At 35.3% G+C, this 22,730-nt stretch overlaps 2 protein-coding genes across 9 annotated transcripts in view; one reads left to right on the plus strand and one right to left on the minus strand.

Annotated features, from left to right (window-relative positions):
• The window catches only part of MCPH1 (microcephalin 1), a 121,600-nt gene that overhangs the window by 48,452 nt on the left and 50,418 nt on the right, over positions 1–22,730 (minus strand). The gene's annotated exons all lie outside the window — the stretch shown is intronic.
• Positions 1–22,730, plus strand: part of ANGPT2 (angiopoietin 2) — a 46,178-nt gene that overhangs the window by 14,161 nt on the left and 9,287 nt on the right. Inside the window, exons 1-5 of one of the 5 annotated variants that reach the window (NM_204817.2) lie at positions 7,788–8,073; positions 8,977–9,132; positions 12,090–12,211; positions 14,861–15,093; positions 17,379–17,509. In NM_204817.2, coding sequence (NP_990148.2) covers positions 8,053–8,073; positions 8,977–9,132; positions 12,090–12,211; positions 14,861–15,093; positions 17,379–17,509 — 663 coding nt within the window. In that variant the 5' untranslated portion in view covers positions 7,788–8,052. Of the gene's footprint in view, positions 1–7,787; positions 8,074–8,976; positions 9,133–12,089; positions 12,212–14,860; positions 15,094–17,378; positions 17,510–22,730 lie in introns of those variants that run through there. The other 4 variants (NM_001396168.1, XM_046938432.1, NM_001396167.1 and 1 more) reach the window with 4 other exon arrangements.

Genomic DNA, 22,730 nt, shown 5'->3' on the forward strand with positions numbered 1-22,730 from the left:
GATTTCAATTGTAACTCTTGTAGTTAGTTCAAAATATGTAGTAGAAAGTACGATGATGCTGTAATACCCTTCACTGTTAGGTACAAAATACTTTCAGTCAAGAATACATAGCGAAAGTAATTCTTTATTGATATTTGTGCAGACAATAGAGGCACTTCATGCATTTAGTTTCGTGCTTTATTAATGAAATATTTTTTATTCAAGTAATTATTCCCAATGAAAGTTGGAATTTTTTCCCTTTGATAGAAAATATTAATGCTTAATAAACATCTTACCCTATGTAAGATGTATTCTTGCATCTGATTAAGTTAATAAACTTAGTCGACAAATGGCATTAACAGAATCATCTCTGCATATAATTTACTTTCTATTCTATGAGTTAGCATTTAAATCTTTTGTATTTTATTTAGATAGTTTTAATTTTTTCTAATAAATCACAGCTCACTTTCAGCTAGTATTCATTTATGATGTTACTTTCACCTTCTGTCTGCTGACAGGAAAATGAGATAAGAGAAAAATCTTAGCTGGAGGTCTGGAGAGGCTGACATGCTCAATGGAGTGTGTAAAAAGCTAATACCAAAGAGACATCTCAAGCATTCCCATATACATTCCCAAAAGATTTTTGTTTTCCCTCCCCTGAGAAACAGCAAATAGTCCATAGGGACTTCCTGCAGTAGGGAAGGAAAAGAAATGTCCATTTTCCAGACACAGTCACTTTTTTCTTCTGTAGTGTACCACTTTCCCCAGAAGTCAGAGGCTACTTAAATTGATATCTGACTTTTAGAAAACTTAGAAAAATGTGCCATTTTAATAAAAGCTAATTTAAAATAGATGAAGGTTTGATTGATGTGGATTGATGCAATGCCTTTTAAAATATTTTTCCTTAAGTCTATCAAGATAAGTGAGTCTTGGAAGGCACAGTGGTTCCTCTTTTTTTTTTTTTCTCCCCTCTTCCTAACTTTAAGCAGTAGCAATATTAATAGATTTTGAAAACAAGTATGAAAACTAGTTTAAAGCGAGTCTGCAAAATTGGATTTTTTCATAGTATTGTGTATTCATAATACTAATACAATGCAGTCACGTGCAAAGATAAACATAAGCATACATGGAGAGCCTGGCAATACTGTGCTCTATTAATTACATATATGCGCTTCAAGCAGAATGTATGGCTTCATATTGCCTCTGTGAGCTGCTATGATGAAACTGCTGTGTTCACATAATTAATAATACTACTATATTTTTAGAAAAGTACCTTACATTTTACTATTATCTGTGTTCAATACGATCCAGAATGTCTTTTCCCAAGAAACCATTCCAAATGCAGTCTTCAACTACACTACAGATAAACAATTTATATACTTGGTATTTTAAGTGAAAGCAAAGTCTATTAAAAAGTCTTCAACAAAACTGCATTTTATGTCTTTATACGTAAATATGTATACGTGAATCAGAAATTTAAGGATGCATGGATGAGCTTCTACAAAACGTCAGTTGCATATTTACAAAGTTTGAAAAAAGAAAGGTTTCAAATTATGGGCTAGATTCTGCTTCAGATCACTCATGAAGAAGTCAGACATGGCCAGAATCCAAAGAACATTGCCACTCTGAAACAAGGGCAGGCAGCTAAGACCAAGCATGGCTGGGTTATGGATACTCATGGCATCTGGAGTACAAGAAGTAGGAAAGTCTTATCCATATTTTGAAAAAGTATTCAGAAAAAGAATTGATGAGATTTATCAAAGTTTTCCTTATTTTGCCTTGGCATTACAACTGAGCAAAACTTATGGTTGCCTTAAGTTTATTTTCCATATTGTTCAGTTTTGTATATAAATACAATATCATAGAGTACAAAATCTCCCTGTGATGTCTACAGGTAGTCAAAGGGCTAATTAAGTTAAGATTTAAGTTGGTCTAAATTCACAAGATAAGTTGTGAAAGAATGGGACATTTTTAGTAGGGATATAAGACAAATAACAAAAGCTTTTGACACCTAAATATATGTCAAACATTGTAGCTTCAATGCAAACTTAAAAAAATGGTCTCCTATAGTTGCTGGTTGTCCCCTTATCCTCCATTTTTTTTCCCTTAGGTTAATGCATGCAGGCTTAGTCAGACAGTCCAGTGATATAAATGAGAGCCACTTCAAGGAAAAGCAAGGAATGTGTTTGGAGCATGGAGGCATTGGTCAGCAATCACCTCTTAGACAGAATGAACTCCATCAAATGCAGCTGAGCTTCATACATCTTACATAGCAGCTGCTGAGTTTATGTGGCTAAAGGTATTTTTCATGTAAGATTTTGCTGATTTAAATACAGGGCTACTGAGGTATGACTTCAGATAAATTTTGACTTCTTTGCTATTTTTACTAACAGATATGGTATTAGAAAGAATGCATTACAAAAAAATACAGATGATCTTCGGATTTCAGTAGACAGGTTGTGAGAAAGCCTAAGAAGATGTGCTTTTGGAACTCCCTCAAATCTACAGATGATGTCCCTCAAAGTAGTAAATTACTTAATTTAGTAACCTGCATTTGATTCAAGGAAAGAAAGATCTTGATAGATTCTAATGAACGTAGGAATTATGCAAATGATCGTGCTGCTCCAGCCATCTACCTGCTTCTTCCAGTGGATGCAGCAGTGGGTAGAAAGTCATGATTAATACTATCACTCTTTCTGAAAATAAATGCTACAGTTGACAGAATTGGATTATAAACATTAAAAAGAAATCACCAAACTTTATATGAAAAGACCATTTGCTCCAGTAACAGACAAATTCTATTACGTGAAACAAGCAGACAGTACTAATTCTTCCATAAATATGGGGTAACATTTAGAAAAGAAGGAATATATATTCATATAGCTGTACATTCTGCCAAGAACATAAGAATTTCATTTGTATAGACTAATCATTTGGCAGCAAAGAACAAAACCAAGACCTCATTTATAACTTTAAATGAAAAAAAGATTAAGTGTCTACAAAATGTACAAGTAATTTACTGATTCTTTGGAAAATCATTCTGTAATGTAGACACAAGCTATATAATAGCAATCAAAAAAGCTCTTCATTTAAATAAGAATTTCCAAACTCACCTCCTTCACAAACAAATAACATTAACTCTCACTACAGTTTGAAAACAAATTTCTGCTAACATGTACTCTACACGTTGTCTTCCCTTTCCTGCCAATTTAAAGTTTATAAAAAAAATTAAGACAGACAATCTTGGCTATTAAAGTAATGTTTTGGAATGTGCTCGAATACATCTTTTGGCAGGTTAGCTGAAGTATTTTAAGCAAATTTTAAGATTTTGTATGACCTGAAGTCCTGAAGCATGACAACCCCAAACTCGTATCCTTAGAGAATTCTCTCTAAAAATATGTAGCCATAACTATATTTCAAACCTTAAATACATTTTTTTAAAATTTCCCAGCTGCTTTTCCAATTTAAGCATATTTTGAAAGACATGCTTTTTCTCCCTCTGTGCTTTCAAGAATATGTGCCAGCCAAAGTCTTAACAAAGCATTTAAAATGTTTAATTAAACAAAATCCCATGAAGAACCACTGAAAAGCTAAGAATTATGTAACAAATATTTCAGTGATAATTTTCACAGGTTTTACTTGCATGAACAAGAAGAACTCCCCACACCAAATTAACAAGCATCAGCACAACACCAACAAATATGGACCATTTACACAGGCCCCATCCCTTGGCCGCTTCACCACATGCCAACAGCACATTCTCTGTAATCGCCACACTCTGAATCTCACCTAACAAGCAATTCTTTCTTTCAGATTAGGTACTGAGGTATTAATACTCCTTTCCCTCTCTCCTACATTTTTTTTTTGACAGTATTTATTGATTTCCCGAAGAAAGATACATTAGTAAGAGTCAGCTATTAAGTTTTGACATTTACTACAAAGTAACCACCGTGCAGTGAAGGTTAACATATGTTAAGTCTAAAGCCTTATACTTCACTGAATTAAGAAGAGATTAACAATTATCTTTCCATAAAAAGTCCTGTAGCAAAGGAGAACTCCTTTGCTAATTCCTGGTGCACCTTCCAAATTGAAGCAAAATATTGTAGAAGACAGACATGTGGCACAAACCAAACTGCCACACTCCTGAACTGTTGGATAAGAGCTGGAACATTTCATTCCTGTGCCCTTCCTTCTTGTCAATGACCCAAACTATTCTCCCTCATTCAGTAATTCTGACCGCTCCACTGCTCATACAGGAAGCAGACTCCTTGGCAGGAGCTGATAAAGAGCACTCTACAAAGATGCATGCCACAAAGAACTGCTGTCTTTCTAAATAGCTGTGAGTCCTCAGTGTTAGTGGTGAAATTCAGCCACAGCTGCCTTAACAAAAGCATATATTGCAATATTCTCGCACTCACTTCCAAGAGAACACAACGGCCTTCCATTCTGAGAGTATGCAATAGGAATACGTACTGCTTTTGCTAAGATCAGTAGGAGAGGATCCCACTGGTAATTCTCGTATTCATATTAGAAGATGAAAGTAAGCACCTGCCACTAAAACAAATAAATAAAAAACAAATAACAAAAACAAAAAGTGTAGGTGTAAAAATTTTCTATTTCTGCACTTTCATACTGCATGAAGAAGAGGGAGTGGATTGTAAATCAAGAGAGATGAGTGCATACACCTATTCAGGGTCAAGAAAAGAGATTTTTTCATGATATGTATGTTCAGAGAATGCACACAATTAGGAAAGGATTAGGGAATACACAGGAAAGAACAGAAGGGGTTTATGAAGTTATGATTTGTAGCACTTTTAGGAGAAAAAAAACACTTAATAGATCCATATCTCTTTGATGCTTCATGTTGCTTTAAATTAGAATAAATGAGCCAGATCATGAAGCTGGCCACAAATCTTAAAATAAATCTCTTTTGATGTTCATATTTCATACTTTCAAGTAAGCACTAATACCATATTCACTAAGTTGTCTATTTAATATTTTTCAGTTTGAAAACAGATTTGTAGACAAACTGTTAAGCTTTAGCCAAGAGAATTCTTCAGTGGTTTAGAATGCATCACATTAAAGATATATTATTTGGAAAAAGCAGAGGACAGTGTTTAGATATGTGGCAACAGACTTAAGGATATTCAAATAAGATAAAATACAAAGATGCAGATCTGTGTACCTAAACAAGACTGCTTTGTAAAGTTGCAAGCACAGAGACATAGGGTTTAAAATCTTGCAACCAGAACTGCCAGATGCCTTAAACTGTAATCACAGGTTTTGCGTACTGTAATCAGAACAACCTTACAGCTCTGAGCTTTAGCTAGGGAATTGCCTAAGCCTACCTTAACTTGTTTACCTTAACTTGTTTACCTTACCTTTAAGCCCAGAATTAACTCATTTTCTAGTAGTAGGTTTTGGGATAACTCAGTGATAACATTTTCAAAGAAGTCTTGCAATTCTGTAACCCTATTTGAAGATATGACCTTGCTCAGATTCTCATTTTGACCTCTGCCTGTAGCGAACAGGAAACCAACCTTCAAGAATGAGGTTTAATATTCACAATTACTTATTGAAATAATTTATTCCTTTCAATGAAGTGAAAAAGAATCAAAGCTCTTGATGATAACTCTGTTGAACTATTTATTGCTTCCTTTATTTCTATTAAGGGCTTTTTTTTTCTCCTAAATGAAAAAAGACAACTGTATTTTCAATACTTTTTCATATTGGAAATGTATATCATGCTGAAGCAAATCAAATGCATTCTGATTCTGGAGATTTCCCTTCATTTTCTTTTAACAGAAGTGCATTTAGAGTAAAGGTTTTTTCCAAGATGTCCATAATGACGTCCAACTTTGCAGTTTCAGTTTCTAAAGTTAATCATGACTCAAATTGTTTAATCCCCATGTGTGCAGCCCCTTCAGAGGAGATACGTTAATTGTTCTCAGTCTTCATGAAGCACCATCTAACTTTGTTGAAGAATTATATATTTATATTTAAAAGCCTTCATATTCTTGCATATCTCCTTGGACTACGTTGCACTAAATATTATTTGCTTTAGTATTAAAATTATCACTGTAATCCAATGTACTAAAGTTTGAAATTCTACCATGTTTGATCAAAATAGATGTGTGTCTGGCAGGGAGGCTTTTGAAAATGAGTATCTAGGAGTAATAGGAGAATAGGGAAGAACTTGAATTGCCATAGTGTGATGAAAACTAAAGATACCCCCATTAAATTATTGTGCTCCAAATCAGTTGACTGTATGCTGACTTTCAGCCTTCAAAAATGTTGTCATAAAAAGAACACCTAGTATTGCCTAAAGGCGACTTTTCAAATGCTAACTACTTAATCCTTGTAGTATAGCTGGGTGGTAAACACAGCAGCATTTTAACTGATATGGGTCAAAGCTTGTTCCAAGTCAGAAATTGTGCACTGCAGATCAGAGAACAGAGTGAACAAATGAAGCGTGTTTTAAAAGTCTGGTCACATTGGACAAAAAAAACCAAAAAAATGCTGAATTTAAACAAAGCATACATGCTAACTATTTATTATTTACTAGCATTCTTTGTAGTTCAGCATGTTCTCTTGTTCAAAAGATGTTGGAGTGATCTTATTTATGTGTCTTCTGTGAAGAACAAAAGCTGCAAATTCTGAGTGTTTAGGCACTTTTGTCAGTATGACAGCATCCAAAGCCAAATTTTTAGTTGTATTAAAATGCAAAGGAAATAACTCAGTATTCAATAACTATATTATGAAAAAGTTTACTTAAAGATCTAGAATTTGTATAGTTCCAAGAAATGATCAACAAGAGCAGTTTTTATTTCATAAATAATGGATACAGGTAAGCAATCAAGCTGGCTCATTTTAAGGAGAGCAGAGAGACAGGAGTTCAAAATGGAACCCATTTCTCCAAGTTCCCCCAGACTGAAATCAATCTTCCCTATCACCTTCCCTCCTAAAAGAACTCTTGCAAAGTATTGTACAGACCACAAAATCCATACCATGACACTAGAAAGCCAAATTCATTATTCAGTCTTATATTAAGTGATTATGGTTAACAGCAGTGCGTACAAAGATTACTTTGCAACTTGTCTTCTAGTTGTATTAGATTGATTGTCCCCCAAAAGCACTAAAGAATAGGCAAAGAAATAACCCTTCAGCAAACAGGATTTTTAAAATTACTGTTTTGAAATGCTTCTGCTTGCTTAAACTCCAGTAATTTGGAAATGTTAACTTCAGCTATTTCTTCTAAGCTTGTTTACAGATCCCATATCCTGTCAGAAATTATTATTATTTTTTAATTTCTCTTACACAGATTTACAAGCCCCACATTTTGAAAGGATACTTTGTGCTTTCCACAGTGTACAATTAACAAATGTACAGTTAGCAGAGTGATGTGGTTAGGATGGTATTTTACAGGTTTTATAGGTAGAAAGATTATTGTGGTGGAAAGAGACAATCAAAAATAAATGAAATGCTCACCCGTGTCATAGGCTCACAGTAGAAAACTCCAAAGGGAGGGATCTCCAGAACCCCTCCCCAGTGGGAGTCAGCCCTTAAATGGGGGGCGGTCTAGGAGAGGCGCAGCCAGGCTCCACCCCTTCCGGTCACACAGCTGAATTGCCTTCACCTGTGCTCCCAGGGCTGACTCAGTCCTTGCCTCAGTTGATCAATCGGTGGTTCGGGCCATGACTCAACAGTTCCCATACACACAGCTACCACAGTCCCTATTTGGTGGATTTGTCTGTTAAAATTACTCATTTTTACCAGCAAGATTTCTTTTTTTCTTTTTTCTTTTTCTTTTTTTTTTTTTTTTAAGAAAGATTTGACTTTCAGTATAGGCATATGCACATAGATTCAGATTTCCCAGTGCTTTTAAAAAATATTCACTAGATTCTGAAGAAAAATCACTGAATCCCAAGAAGTGAAGAAGTTTTAACCTATAATTTGGAAAAACTAACTAGAAAGGCATAGTGAAAAAGAGTCTATTTCTTACTGCTGTAACCTAACTCCTTCCAAAGAGAAGTAATTTAGGCTCATAGCTCTGAGCATGGTAGCAGTAGAAATATGGCATCACTGATGATTCAGGTAGAAGCTTAATTCTAGAAATTTCCTGTCAACAGCAATTAAAATAAAAATAGAAACTAGCCTGGATTTTTAACAGAGTTTAAAGTAAGCAAATGACCCATGAATGTATTATGAAATATTTGCAGAGTTATCAAGAACATGATTTTAAAGAAGTATGGAGAAAAATGAGATTGTTTTGGATAATGCAGACACACGGGAAGAAAGATTTCATGAAATGCTAACTGAATTTTCTCCTTGCTTTCTTTGAAAGCAGCATATTCCTCTATAAAGTGACTACCAAAGAAGCCTCATTAGTTTAGTCATTGAAATAACTTTGTAATCAAGTATTTTAAACAGTTTTTGCATTCTGAAATAATAAGTATTTAAAGTATTTATGGGTTTTCCTACTGTTTCATGTCTTTCTTTGAAAGTTTCTCTGATAAAAATATGCACATCAGCGTTGAATGACATTCGACCCCTTCTCTGACATCAAGTTGTGTGATGAAAAATGCTCTTGAAAATATTTGAGTCTGGATACAGGAAGATGACTAAACTGCTAAGCTTTTGTCTTCTAAAAAATTCCCATCGCTGCCAAAACTGGTGAAGCTACTCTGGTGGTTACGATGGTGGGAGCACTACCGCAGAAGAAGTTCCCAGTGTCTGCAAGCGTTCTCACTGCTGAGTTCTATCTACCTCCAGCAAATCTGTGTTCCTGCCTTTAGAAAATAGATGGTCACACATTCCTTGTCATCTTTGCCCTTCCTCTGACAGAGCTTAATGTTGGGAAGCTTCACAGAAATGGAAAACAGACAAGGACAAAAACCAAATTTGTTTAGCAAGGCAGACAGCAGGCTTACTGTACTACCACCCCCCTTCCAACATTTAAAGAATGCAACTATCTTCTTTTTTTCCTTTCCCATGTAGCTTGAGAATTACATCCAAGACAGTATGAAGAAAGAAATGGTAGAGATCCAGCAAACTGCAGTGCAGAACCAGACTGCAGTAATGATTGAAATAGGCACAAACTTACTAAATCAAACAGCTGAGCAGACCCGCAAATTAACAGATGTTGAAGCACAAGTAAGTAAAGAATTTCAACCTAAAAATGCTTCTGCTTCCCAAACGCCTGTAACCACATTTAACACAGTTTAGTGTTACACTGTGCAGTTCAACAGTTAAAAGTCAATCATAATGTAAAAAAGAAAGTATCCTGTATGGATACATGTTTGTCTGTACACATGGAAATGCTGCTGTGTGTTTGAGCATCATGACTGTGGTTACATTGTCTGGACTAACAGGTTATTCTTCCTGGGTATTTTTGGTTATTGCCAAACTCTAGGCCTGCAACTGTGCTTAAGGAGTCTCGGTACCATTCTAACATTGTTTTTCTGATCCTTTGAAAATCACAATCACATTCCAATAAAAGGTCCTTGTTTTCCCGGTACATCTGTTACTTCTTCTCCTATGTCCTAACAGTTATTAGGAAGGATACACTCATCTCAGAGAGAGATATGTGTGGAGTTGGTGATGCTGTTGGTGATGTTGTGGAGGTATGTGTGGAGATGTGATGTTGGTGATGTTGTCCAAGTAGCTGGGAAAAGCCCACAGCACATGAATCATAGATTCATAGAATGGCCTAGGCTGGAAAAGACCTCAAAGATCATCTAGTTTCAACCCCCCTGCCACAGGCAGGGTTGCCAACCACTAGATCAGGCTGCCCAGAGCCACATCCAGCCCGGCCTTGAATGCATCCAGGGGCAGGGCATCCACAACCTCCTTGGGCAACCTGTTCCAGGAAATTTTTGTGCAGTTGCAGAGTCAGCGCTGACACAAGCAGGGAGCTGGAGGGAAATCTGTAGGAAACATGGCTTCCTTAAATTTGTGGGTGACAAAAGTGATTTGTTTGTTTGTTTCTTTGTGCCATAACAGTAATCCATTAGTGTATCCATACTTTTTTTTTTTCTTTTTTTTCCTTTTTTTTTTCCAAAAATGCTCTAACCTTAAACCTCATGGCATCTCTTTTCATTAAGCTTTGAAAATATTTCATCTTCTCCTTCATATGCCAGGAATTGGACATGATGATCCTTGTGGGTCCCATCCAACACGGGATCTTCTCTGATTATCATCAACAGCTCTACCCAGCTTAAGAAAACATGAATATTTGGTAACATGAAAGACTTCTATTATGGAAGGATTTGGAGATTGTCTAGCAAGACAATTGTTACATCCATCTTCAAAGATAACATTCTTTAAACTACTACTGTAGGTTCAAGCATACACTTTGGTAACGGTATGCTTTTATACAACTCTTGTTGTATAGCTCTTCAGTATTCACCTCTCCCCACCAGATCTTAGCAAACAGGGTTCTTTCCCACTCTGCCTTTGTTCCATTTACTGAACTGTTTTCTTTGAATTTTCTTTTAGGTTTCAAAAAAAAACTTATCAATAAAAAATGTGATTTTTAAAGAGTGTTTTCACAGATGCTATGAATGAAGGAACAGATCATTTCCAGATCATTCCCAGCACAATGCACTATACTATTCCTGTTTATGAGAGTGATAAACTAACCAACCTGAGATGAATTAAGAAAAAAATAATTAGGTGGCAGCTACTGGGAAACTATATTAAAGTAAACTTGCCTACAGTATGTTAATCTCTAAACAATTTCAAACAACAAAAAACCAAAAGATTTCTCTTTAATTGAAAAGTATTAACTACAGTAAGACATTGTGTGAAATAGAATGCAAGTTTTTAATATGTTCTACTATTTAAAGATAAGGACAAATCTCATCAGTGTAGAACGGTATGCATTTGTAGTTTTGCTAACAATCCCCAGACAAGTGAATATAGTATGTAGTACATAATTTATTATGTAACTAACACATAAAACCTAAATTCCTTGCTAGGCATTTTACTATCTGTAGAGTTCATCCACTGAATACAAGTATACTTTTAAACCTAAAATAAGCCGTTGTGAATTCTTTGATAAACTGGTAGTTCATAGCTCACAGATGTGAATTCTAACTGCAGCCCAGTATTTTGCACATGTTGAGAGAATGTATTTATTCACAGTAATGACTTGATGGAAATTATTCAGTTATTTTCTGCTTAGAGGAAGAAAATCATCACTGACTTTCCTTCTCTGCTTGGAATTACTGGTGACTGGGTGAAGGTCTTAATTAACAACATAAGGAAATTAACCGAACAATTGCTCTCTCAAGGACACTTTTTTTGGCAATAATTTTCAGTTACAGTTAATTGTGAAATCATGTCCTGAATGACACTTTGACATGAAGGACATGAGTAATCAATTCTTCCTGCCAATGAAAGCCAAATTCTACTGAATTAAAAAAAGCTGTTCTAAAACAATAAGAAAATATTTCTAGAAAACATGCCTCAAAGTAATGCAATCCAGGACAAAACAGAAGCACTTGCCATGTTTCCCAATTTCTTCATTGAAAGACACAAATAAATGTAGACAGTAAACAATCCATATACAAAAGGTGATGTTAAAATGCAAGGAATTAGTTGACAAATGAGGCCACATGCTAAACACCTTAGAATATAATTTAGGATTAAGGAAAATAGCTACGAGTGAACTAATGGTTTTAGAGGACTGGGCCAAGATTTCCACTAGTGAGAGATACGCAAAGTGCTTTCTTTCTACAATAGGTGGAGAAAACAACTCTTATTATTTTTTGATTAACAACCATAACAGTTCCAGTAATGAAACAAGAGCATTAAAACACAACAGAAGGTATAACAGTAAAACTAATGTAAACTAACTCTCAATCATTGGTCAGAAATGCAGCATATTACTGAAACACTCTCAGTGATAAATGGTAGCAGAACAACAAAATTAGTAGAAACTTGTGTATTCTTCTTCATTCTAATTCTGAGAGCATTTGTACCTAAATTAAATGTTCAACAATAACTTTTGCATTATAAGTTTACACAAGACTTCACAATATAAAGAAATTACAATTGGTTTAAAAGAGGTATTGTGATTTTCAAATACTTTTATATATTTTATTTAGGTACTAAACCAGACAACCAGACTTGAACTTCAGCTTTTGGAACATTCCCTTTCAACAAATAAATTAGAAAGACAGATTTCTGTTCAGACCAACGAGATAACTAAATTACAAGAAAAAAACAGGTAAGCAGCCTATCAATTTGATAAAATGCTATTCCTTTATGTACTTTTAGAAATGCGTATGTGCTTTTACTGGTTTTAGAACTATATTTATTGTGTTCTTTATTTTTTTTTAACTTCAATGTTGAAATCTTACTTTTTTACTGAAATTGTGACATTTTTCAAATTTTTTGTTTTTAGAATCAGCAAAACGCTGATTAAATTTGTTGATTCTCATTTCTCAGTTACATTCTTATTTTTATACTACTCTTCTACACAACTGCATCAGCTTTCTGTTATGGGAGGAACATTAACTTTAGTAAATTTACTTGTTCCAGTTACAATTCTACTTTTATGCAAAGTACTTGAAGAGAAAATTTGTGATTATGTTCCATAAAGGGGAAAAAATGGCTTGTTTCATTAAATGACAACTGTTCAAGAATTTTCCTTAGAACTGAAAGCCTAATTTTGTGACAACTGAAGCTGATCTAAAAATCAGAAATGCTTGTACTAAGAGAAGAGTACTGGTGATTATCCTCACTAAGACAAGCAGATGAATTTTCAATCATATCAATTCCCTGAGTTGGTTTACTTCCTGGCCTCAAACACCTCTGCTGTGCAAAGAGGAATGAAGAGAAAAACAGATTGTAGCAGCCCTAACATTTCATTAGTTTATTACCAGAGAAATACTTTCTAATGGTTTGCCCCATGATACAAGCTTTTCATGTTGTCCCGAGTGTCCATTAGACACTATATTGTACACTGATTCTGTGGCAATAATATATAATATTATGTATACTAATATTATATCTGCATGAATGTAAGAAATTGTGTCAAAACAGTTCTTTTTATGAATACCAACAATTTATTTCTATGATTTGTTTCTTACTGGCATATAGTAGTAGCAGTGGACTTCTCTGGGAGAAAGAGCCCCCAGTTTTACTTAGTTAAATAAATATAACAAGAAGTGTGTGAGAAGATACATTTTTCAGATACCAGAAAAGCCAGGAAATAAAGCCTGAGACTTATCTTATTACTAGGCTTTTCACAGAAGCTTCCTTCACTCAGCTGTGCTCACGATAAAGGTCATACACTATGTAAGGCCTAGAGAATCACACCAGTCTGTTATTCTTGTGTTCTCTTTATATACCATTCTTCATTACCTGAAGTATTTTTTCCGAGGAACTTAAGATTAAAAACTTTCAGTATGTCAGTTTTAGCCAGTTCATACTCTTTAGACTTAACCAGATGAAGCTGTTAGTTATGAAATCTGACTCTAACTCACTGCAACCACATCTCTTAACATTTTATTTCCATTAAGCACGCAGGTATCTTACCCTGAATCAGGTCACGGCCACAGTCTTTTTCTGATCTCCTGAGAAAAGTCAACTACTATTCATATGAAAATCCAAACTACTGAACGTTCTGAAATTCAGGACAGTATCCAACTACTGCTTTTATCCATTTTAGTACTCAGCTGTTGTCCAAAGGCTTATGCCTTTTTTGTTGGCTAGGCCTGAATATCATATCACCAGAGTCCTATTTTACTTTTGTCAATAAACAAGTTAGAGTGAAATGTAAAAGCAGAAATAACAGTACATTTTTTTTTTCCTTCAAAGTCAATGTTTTTCAATGAGAACCACATGTACAAAGTGCTTTTTTAAAAATTTAAAAGACAAAAAAGAAAAAAATCACAGGAGATGTCTTGACATTTTGGTTCACTACTTTACTTTATTTATATAAGCTCCATAAAGGTTTTATCTACCTGCTTACTAAGAGCAGGTATCGTTATCTAATGTAAATGTTTTTAAAATCTGAATGGTTTTTGTGTTGAATGCAGTAAACTTTAAGATTACCTTTATAAACTCCAAGTAAACACAAAAGCATTATTTCTCACCGAACAAAAGATGATCTGACATTTGAGCTTATCTGCTTGAAACATAATTAAAACGTTCAGGAGTTTTTTCAATAACAGCAATGGCTATTAGGCAAACTTCACCCCTCTGGCTCTGCATCTTTTAATGTTAGCTCTGTCTGCACCAGAACCAGTGCAGTAACTTTCCACCTAATCACCCATTCCAGCCAGCTCCCATGCTGGAAATGGATATGGAACTATTTGAATTTTTCCAGGTCTTAACACTATAATGTTTATTATCTATATTGCATGTTATAAATAACATATATTGTCAAACAAACATTTTAAATATATTTTTATAATTACATAATTTATTTAATGTGTTTCTATAAATAACAGTTACCATAATACATGATATTTGAAAAGTTTAAAGGTATATCTTTAAATTATTTTTGTCTTTTAAGAAGATAAAAACATGCAGTCCTTCACTATTATGCCTAATCTCTGAGAGAATGGTATTCAAGACACTTCAGTGTCACAAGCAACAGTTACCTTGGATCTACAATCATTTTATACCGATTCTTCATGTACTACTAGAACTACCATCTATTTTTCAGGACTAAACAATATCAACATTTCCTAATGTTGAATTAAGACTCAACTGATACACTTCAAAAGCTTATAATACAGCTGTACTAGGTAATATTTATGTACTAATTAGTGCTATAATAAATGAAAGCATACTTGTAACAGGCTTAATACTGTTTACATCAGTTCAGAATTGTTTCCTGAGGTCCTAATTGTAATCTTTTATTTAGCTTTCTAGAAAAAAGAGTTCTTGAGATGGAAGACAAGCACACACTTCAGCTGAAGTCAATAAAAGATGAAAAAGATCAGCTTCAAGTCCTAGTAGCCAGACAGAATTCCATTATAGAAGAACTAGAAAAGCAGTTAGTTACAGCTACGGTAAACAACTCCGTTCTGCAAAAACAGCAACATGATTTGATGGAGACTGTTCATAACTTACTTACTATGATATCTACACCAAACTGTAAGTGAAAGTCAATTTGAGTGACCTTCCCTAGCTTGTGTACAATACAAACTCAGCTTAATGACCAGTTTTTCCATTCTTCTGTTTCTCAAAAACTGTATTTTTTTTTTTGCCTTAAATTCTGCATTTGAATTAACTGACTTATTTTTCTGGGAAAAACAACAACAACAAAAAACATTTACATGGTTTGTTTTCATTATCTTGCTCATCTTCTGTGATTTATATCCTTATGCCTACTCAGCTATCCAGTAGTTCAGCAAACTACAGCAATGCCAAATATCATTCATCCCACCTGGCATTCATTCATCTTGCAGTGCATTTTCCCTTGACCACATGCCTAGGTTAGAACATGTGATACAGGCTTGTAGCTTTTATTCCTGGCTCACGAATACTGGTTTTGCCACCTCTCACTGTTCAATGTACATAGAATTGATCAAAGAAAGGAAAATTTATAATGACTGTTAAAGGCAAAATAATTGGCACTGGTGCAGTTATTAGTACCTATGTATGCCCTAGACCACAGAAAGGACCAGTAGAACCTCCAGGCTTAAAGCAAAGCTTCCCTACTCATCCTAAAAATCACTCAGCGTAACAAATTTTATAGACAATAACCTCACTCCTCACATGCTTGGCAGTCCTGCAGCAAAGCATAGGTTCCACATTTATGCCGGTTCACATCCTCCATTAAAAACCACAAAAGCTATGGTTTGTGAAAGTTATGGATAAATGTTAAACATATGAACAAATTTCTTATCTTGAACTTCATGTCCGATATGGAACTCCGACAAATGTAGAAGTTAAGAGATATATAAATGTAGAAAGATATATAAATGTAGAAGTAGAGAGATATATATGCCATATAAAAGAGTAATGAATCTATCATGCTTGCCTGGAAAGCTATCTGGGCCAGAAATCCACAAGCCACCTCTAAAAAAAGGAATTTAAAATTACATACCAGGAAAATTCTTAAATAGACATTACAACTTAAAAGACAGTATTAATGGACTATACTGCATTACTCTAGTTGGATCAGAATAAGAAAAGGGTGTTTGAAAGTACTCATTTTAAAAAGCAAATTCCTCTAAGTCGTCACTTTAAAAAGTCCTTAGTAATATATTATTGTAGGTTTTTCTAAACAAACTGAAATCCCAAGTTTTTTTTTTTCTTTTCTGTATGTGTGTGTTAATAACTGGCACTATTCCCTTAAATACCATTAACAAAGCTGTACGTGTTATCTGCTGATGTTATCTGCTGTGCTAGTGCACAAATAAGTAAACAAGTCAAAGTCATGTTGGCTACGCCACCATTGAAGCCAGAGTGGAAAAAATAATGAATGTTTGCCAAAAAGACAGAATTAGCAGGGAAAGCTTCTAAGACAGTTTACAAACAATGGAGTGTGGAAAAGCAATTAAAACACTGAATGTGTTATTTTTGTATTTAAGGCAAAGCATGAAAACAGGTAAATAATGAATAAGTGAGCCAAATAGAACATAATATTAAGCAACTATAATACATGCACATACTTATATAGCAACTAGAGCTTTGTACTAACTGGCTGTGTTTGTTAGATTAAAATGGAAAATACACAAAACCAACCTCCAAGGGGTCAAATATGAAATATCAGTCAGCAGGCTAAATGTCAGGAAATTCCAAACTTCATAGTTAATAAAGAACTGAACAAAAAGATGTTCTGTAAAACAAGAAGGCTTAGTGATATTAAAATCTATCTTTTACAGAAATGAATTCCAGAAGGGATGTTTCAGGAGTGGGTTGTCCTAAAGTGCCAAGCTTTAGTTTGGTACATACGAAGTTGTTTCTGCTCAGCATGGGGCAAAAGTGTAGCTAAAACCGGAGTAGTTCCTCCACTCAGTCAGCTGTATTATAAAAGATTTAGTAATTCCTATGTTAGTTTTCACTATTTTGGCATACTAGCCATGTATCAATATAACCAGTTGCTACTTAGATCTATTTGTAATAGTAGTTAATGCAAGGGGAAGTTGCAAATGCAGAGGTAATGGAAGCTAGAATTGCTAAACTGACTGAGATATTATAACCTAAGTTTTTCTTATTCAGCACATTACTAAGTGTCATCACTTTTCAACAAGTCAAGCAACCATGCTTGTTTTGGAATAAAATGTCTTAGTAATATAACATAAAGCATAATTAGTAACTTAATCTGTCATTTCTGTCAGGGCCAGGCTTATGTTTGGAACTGCAGAGCTATAAACTGACTACATCACTGATCGTTAGTAAATATTGATTACCTCTCTTTATTGCATTTTTAGCAGCTAAGAAGAACTTCATAGCTAAAGAGGAGCAAATCAGCTTCAAAGACTGTGCTGAAGCTTTCAAATCTGGACTCACAACAAGTGGAATCTACACCTTAACATTTCCTAACTCTGCACAGGAGAAGAAGGTAGGATGCCTATAAATACACAGTATGTGTTAAAAAGTTATTTGATCTAGTAAACATGCTAGTTTAAGGGTTAGTTAATAGCTAACTTATTTAGCATTTTTTCATGTAGGCAATCACTGACATGGATGCGAGTATCTGAAAGGAGGGTGAAAGCACTTAAGGTTATCAAATCTCCAACTCCAGTACAATTGGCCTTCATACTGAATGGGACAGATAACAACGACAGCCTAAAATGCATGAAAGCTCTCAAATAAAATAGACTTTTCCTTGGAAGATATTCCTATCCCGTGATCAGGACAAACTGATGTATATCAGCTGTTAGAATTTTACAGACATAACGACCACTGGCTATACTTTAACAGCTAGTTTACTGTTGCATGCCAGAAGAATGCAGCTTTCCATGAGATCACACTCCATGAGAACACACTCAAGCTGAAGATCACAACACCCTCAAAAAAGGAAAGTCAAAGCTAGCATTTAAGGCAGCCAGGTGGGCCAACATTCTCCTGTTTCCTCTAAGTTCCTCACATGTTCAATGCCCTTCAAGCAGCAAAAGGAATTAAAATCAGACTTCAGAAAAAAGGGACATGGAAGAGCTCAGGGGTTTGTACTCATGTAAGCAATCTCCTAGTACTGAACCCATGTGTGAGATCCAGTTTAGATCAGCACAAATAACAAAAGGTGATAAAGAAATTTCCTTGAAACTACAACCTTAAGTTGCTTAAATAAAAGGTAAGACTTCACAGTGGTTTTGCTGTGGCTCAATATTTTTTAAAGCCTAGAAAAAGGAAAACCAACAAAAAGTGTAAAAAAGAATGAAGGAACATTTGGAAAAGCAAGTGGTAAAACTATAGTAGTAAATAACTGGTTAAAAAGATTTCATCTAGCCCAAGCCAGACATGATCTTTACCCTTAAAAGTTCTCAACTAAAGGAAATAAGCCATTTGTTTGGGTAAGATCCATAAAATACAACACACAAAAACTACTATTTCTGCAGATAACATCTAGTAAAATAACGGTATCTGCAAGTTTGTATCTACAGAAAATAGACCGCTTTTCCTTTGGAATAACTTCATCTATATTTGATACATCTGCTTCACAAAAAAACTAGTTACATAAGATGAAATGAAGTGTAGTATTATGCATGAAGCAAAAGGGTATTTAAATAACGTAGATGTCTACAATCACAACTCTAAGTGCAAGTTACTGCATCTCTAAAGGAAAAGATTGCAGTGGTCTCTCCTAGACATCTCAGGACAAGCTACATTCCTTGAATCACCTAATGCTACTTGCCTCAAGGGTTTACCTTTGGTTCTAATTTTATTCTCAAATACAAAGAGCGTCAGTATTTTCTAAAAGCAGACACAAGTGCATGCCATATTACAGAATGGTAATTTCTGAGTGTCAGAAACACTGTGTTTGCAAAGTCATAATGTTTTAGTCAATTTATATGATCTGAGAACTTAAAGCGACTCAAATTTCTACAAAACTAAAACCTAAAATACTGTATTCCTGAACCAATTTCCTAGACTGTAAAGCATTGGACGCTTTACCTTTGAACATGAAGGCCTAAAACAGACAAAACCAAAACAAAACAAAATAAAACCACCTGCAACATTTTGACAGCAGTGATTCACTAGGCTAAAAAACCAGTTTCAACACCGTAATTTAATTAAATTCAATTAAACGTGAAAAGAATTTTCATCTTATTCTGCCTACTTCCAATAAAATGGAAATGACAAGCAAAAATCTTGATTTACTATACAAAGTGAAAAACAAGAAACTAAAAAGTTTTAATTTGATGCAGGCTTTTTTTTTTTTTTCTTTTTTTAAATACAAATACAAATGCATAAGAGGGGTTGTCAAAGAGAAGTGAAGGTTTAGGGATAGTCAACACCTTATACCATTTTCAACTGTTTCTAGCCACTCAGACCAGGAAATAGAATGACCTTTTTCATGTGCCAAAAGTGCTGCACTGCTGTTTGTGTTTTCATCTTTTCCTCTTGTAACACCTTCTGACCTCTCAACAAGCTTATAAACAACTTCTGTGTAATCTGTGTAACTGATCCCACTCCACTAATTTGTCTCCCATCATAATACAAAACTGAAGTATCACATATGAGCTGAGAGGAAGAATTATTTCATTCCATTAGTATTTTCAAACTTTCCTGTTCTGCATCAGGACAAAAGCTAAGTCCTTTTAAAAACACAGAGGAAAAACAGCAAGAGACTGCTGACATAAGGAAAAACGGCAGAAGCAAACCCATGAAAAGTCAATAGCTTCATGTTTACAGCGGTAACTTGAACCACTTAACCTCCTGATTATAGTTAGACAGAACAGTTGAGCCTGGATGACTCCCTTATGTTGGCTTAACCACTACCACAACCATTACCAAAATAGTGTCCCAAATCTTTAAAACAGTGGCAGAGCTGTTCCCCATTCCCACCGCCACTGAGCAGGGCTTTCATTGCAGAACTCATACATTTCAAATGAGCCATTTTCTTTAAACAAGATTTCATTGCAGAAAGTGATATAGGCAAGCCTGAATTTACCAGCAAAAGTATCTTTGCATTACTTTTATAGTAAGTGATCACAAAGATTACTAGGTTAGTTATCTCCAGAAGGAGCCCATTCCATGGAATTTAGATCAAAAACACACATACACCAAGAGTTTCAAACCCCAAGCACTTAAAAAGACGTATGTGCAATTCTCTGATACAACAGTGGGTGGGGGTTTGATAAGGGCTGTTTTTTTTCCTGAGTTTTGGAAGTCTGGTCACCTCACTTTTCAGCTAGTAATTGGTATTAGGATAAATTACACAATAAACCAGACATATAGCTATTTTTTTTCCACAACAATGAAAATAAGGCTGCAATTCTTATCTAGTCATATCTCTAGGAAATAAAGCAGAATACAAAATCATTGAGCATCAGGACTAAAAAGCTATTTATGAGCATCGCAACTCAAACATTCTGACAACAGCCAGAAGTGATGCAAAGTTAAACTTCACAGATGTGACATCCACAGCTGCTGTGGTATGAAAACTGTAGTGGTTATTTACCCTGATAACCCGCCCGGTCTCACCATTCAGAGACTGGATATGAAAACACTTATATCTTTGGAATAGGGACTACTTCTGCTTACAAGCATCATATAGTATTTAAAACAAATATAGCACTGACCATCAGCTAAAGGTGAAAAACAGTTCTCTTTAGCTCTCACAGAATCATAGAATAGCTGGGGTTGAAAGGGTCCTCAAAGATCCTCTAGTTATAAGCTGTGGGTTGCAGGTAGGGTTGCCAACCACTAAATCAGGCACTAGATCAGGTTGTACAGGCCTGCGTCCAACCTGGCTTGAATACCTCCAGGGATGGGGCAACCATAACCTCTTTGGGCAGCCTGTTCCAGCACCTCACCACTCTCAGTGAAAAAATTTCCCAACATCTAGTTTAAATCACACCTCTTTTATTCAAAACTGTTCCCGCTTGTCCTGTCACTGTCTACCCATGTAGAAATTTGATTTATCTCCTGCTTACAAGCTCTCTTTAGGTACTGGAAGGCTGATATCAAGTCTCCCCTGAGCCTTGTCAAGGCTGAACAAGCCCAGCTCCCCCACCTTCTCTTCATAGGAAGGGTGCTCCAGTTCTCTGATCATTTTCATGATCTGTTTTTGGACTTGTTCCAAAAGCTCCACATCTTTCTTGAGCTGGGGGCTCCCTACCTTCGTGCAGTACTCCAGATGGGGCCTCACAAGGGCAGAGCAGAGGGGGACAATCATCTCTCTCACCCTGCTGACCACCTCTCTTTTGATGCAGCCCAGTATGCAGTTGGCCTTCTGGGCTTCAAGCCCACACTGCTGGTTCCTGTTAAGTTTTTCATCTCCCAGGACTCCGAAGACCTTCTTGGCAGGGCTGCTCTCAAATAGTTCTTCCCCTAGTCTGTAAACATACCTAGGAGTGCCCCAACTCAAGTGCAAGACCTTACACTTGGTCTTGTTAAACCTCATTAGATTATCGTATGCCTAATTTTCAGCGTGTCCAGGTCCTTCTGGATGACATCCCTCCCTTCTGTTGTGTCAACTGTACCACTCAGCTTGGTGTCATCAGCAAACTTGCTGAGGGTACTCTCAATCCCACTTTCTGTGGAACTGATAAAGTTGTAGAAGAGCTACAACACTTGGTCCCAAGATGGACACCTGGGGGATACCACTCATTGCTGGCATACCTGGACACAGAGCCATTAACAACTACCCTCTGGCTGTGACCATTCAACCAATTTTGTATTCACCTTAAAATCCATATCTCTCCAATTTAGTGATAAGGATGTGGTGTGGGCTCATGTCAAAGGCCTTGCAGAAGGCCAGATAGATTACATCAGTTGAGCTTTTTTCTACTTATGCTGTCAGTTCTTCACAGAAGGCCAACTTTCACAGTGCTTCAACTGCTAGAATTGCAAGTACTGAAGCAGTACACAAGATAAATCATATATGTACTCTGCCAATTTGTTGTAATTTGAGATGCTAATCTCTTTATTCATTTTGGCAACTGTTTCAAGACTCCTGCTGCCTGTCTAATCTTGGTATCTATTTTTACTAGTTCTATGAAATGTTACATTTCTTCCTTCAGAATATAAAATCTAGGCTAGGAGGAAAGGTCAGAAGAGCTGTATTTTAGAAATGACAGTTAGAGAAAGCCTCCAATGTGTATCATCTTACTGAAAAATGATTATTTTTTTTTAGTACAAATAAATGCTTCCTCTCCCTATAACTCTCACACAGATCGTTAAGAATTTATTCCATCTACTGACTAACACAGCATTTTATTGTTTTTATTTTAAACTAAGCAAATCTTTTCCTTAATCTTCATTGTACCAAATAGGCTATCTCTATCCTTAAAAATACTTATGAATATATAAAATTGTAGAATAACAGTCAAGCCCGTAAGCAAAATGTTTCATATTATTATACTTAAAGATGGTAAAAATAATATTAACTTTTTAGCTATTACAAGGGGGCAAGTGTACAACTGTAAAGTACAACAGTAAGAAACCATACAATGAAATCTCAAACAACAATAATCATCTTTCACCGAGTCACCTTTCACAACAGCTATTATGACACTAAACGACAACTATGTCAACTGTTAAATTCCCTTTCCCTATGCCATATTTTCCACCCAATAAAGAAAAGAATTTCTATTTTTAACATCTAACTGGCACCT

This window comes from Gallus gallus, chromosome 3 (assembly GCF_016699485.2).
Source record: "Gallus gallus isolate bGalGal1 chromosome 3, bGalGal1.mat.broiler.GRCg7b, whole genome shotgun sequence".
Taxonomy (NCBI): Eukaryota; Metazoa; Chordata; class Aves; order Galliformes; family Phasianidae; genus Gallus; species Gallus gallus.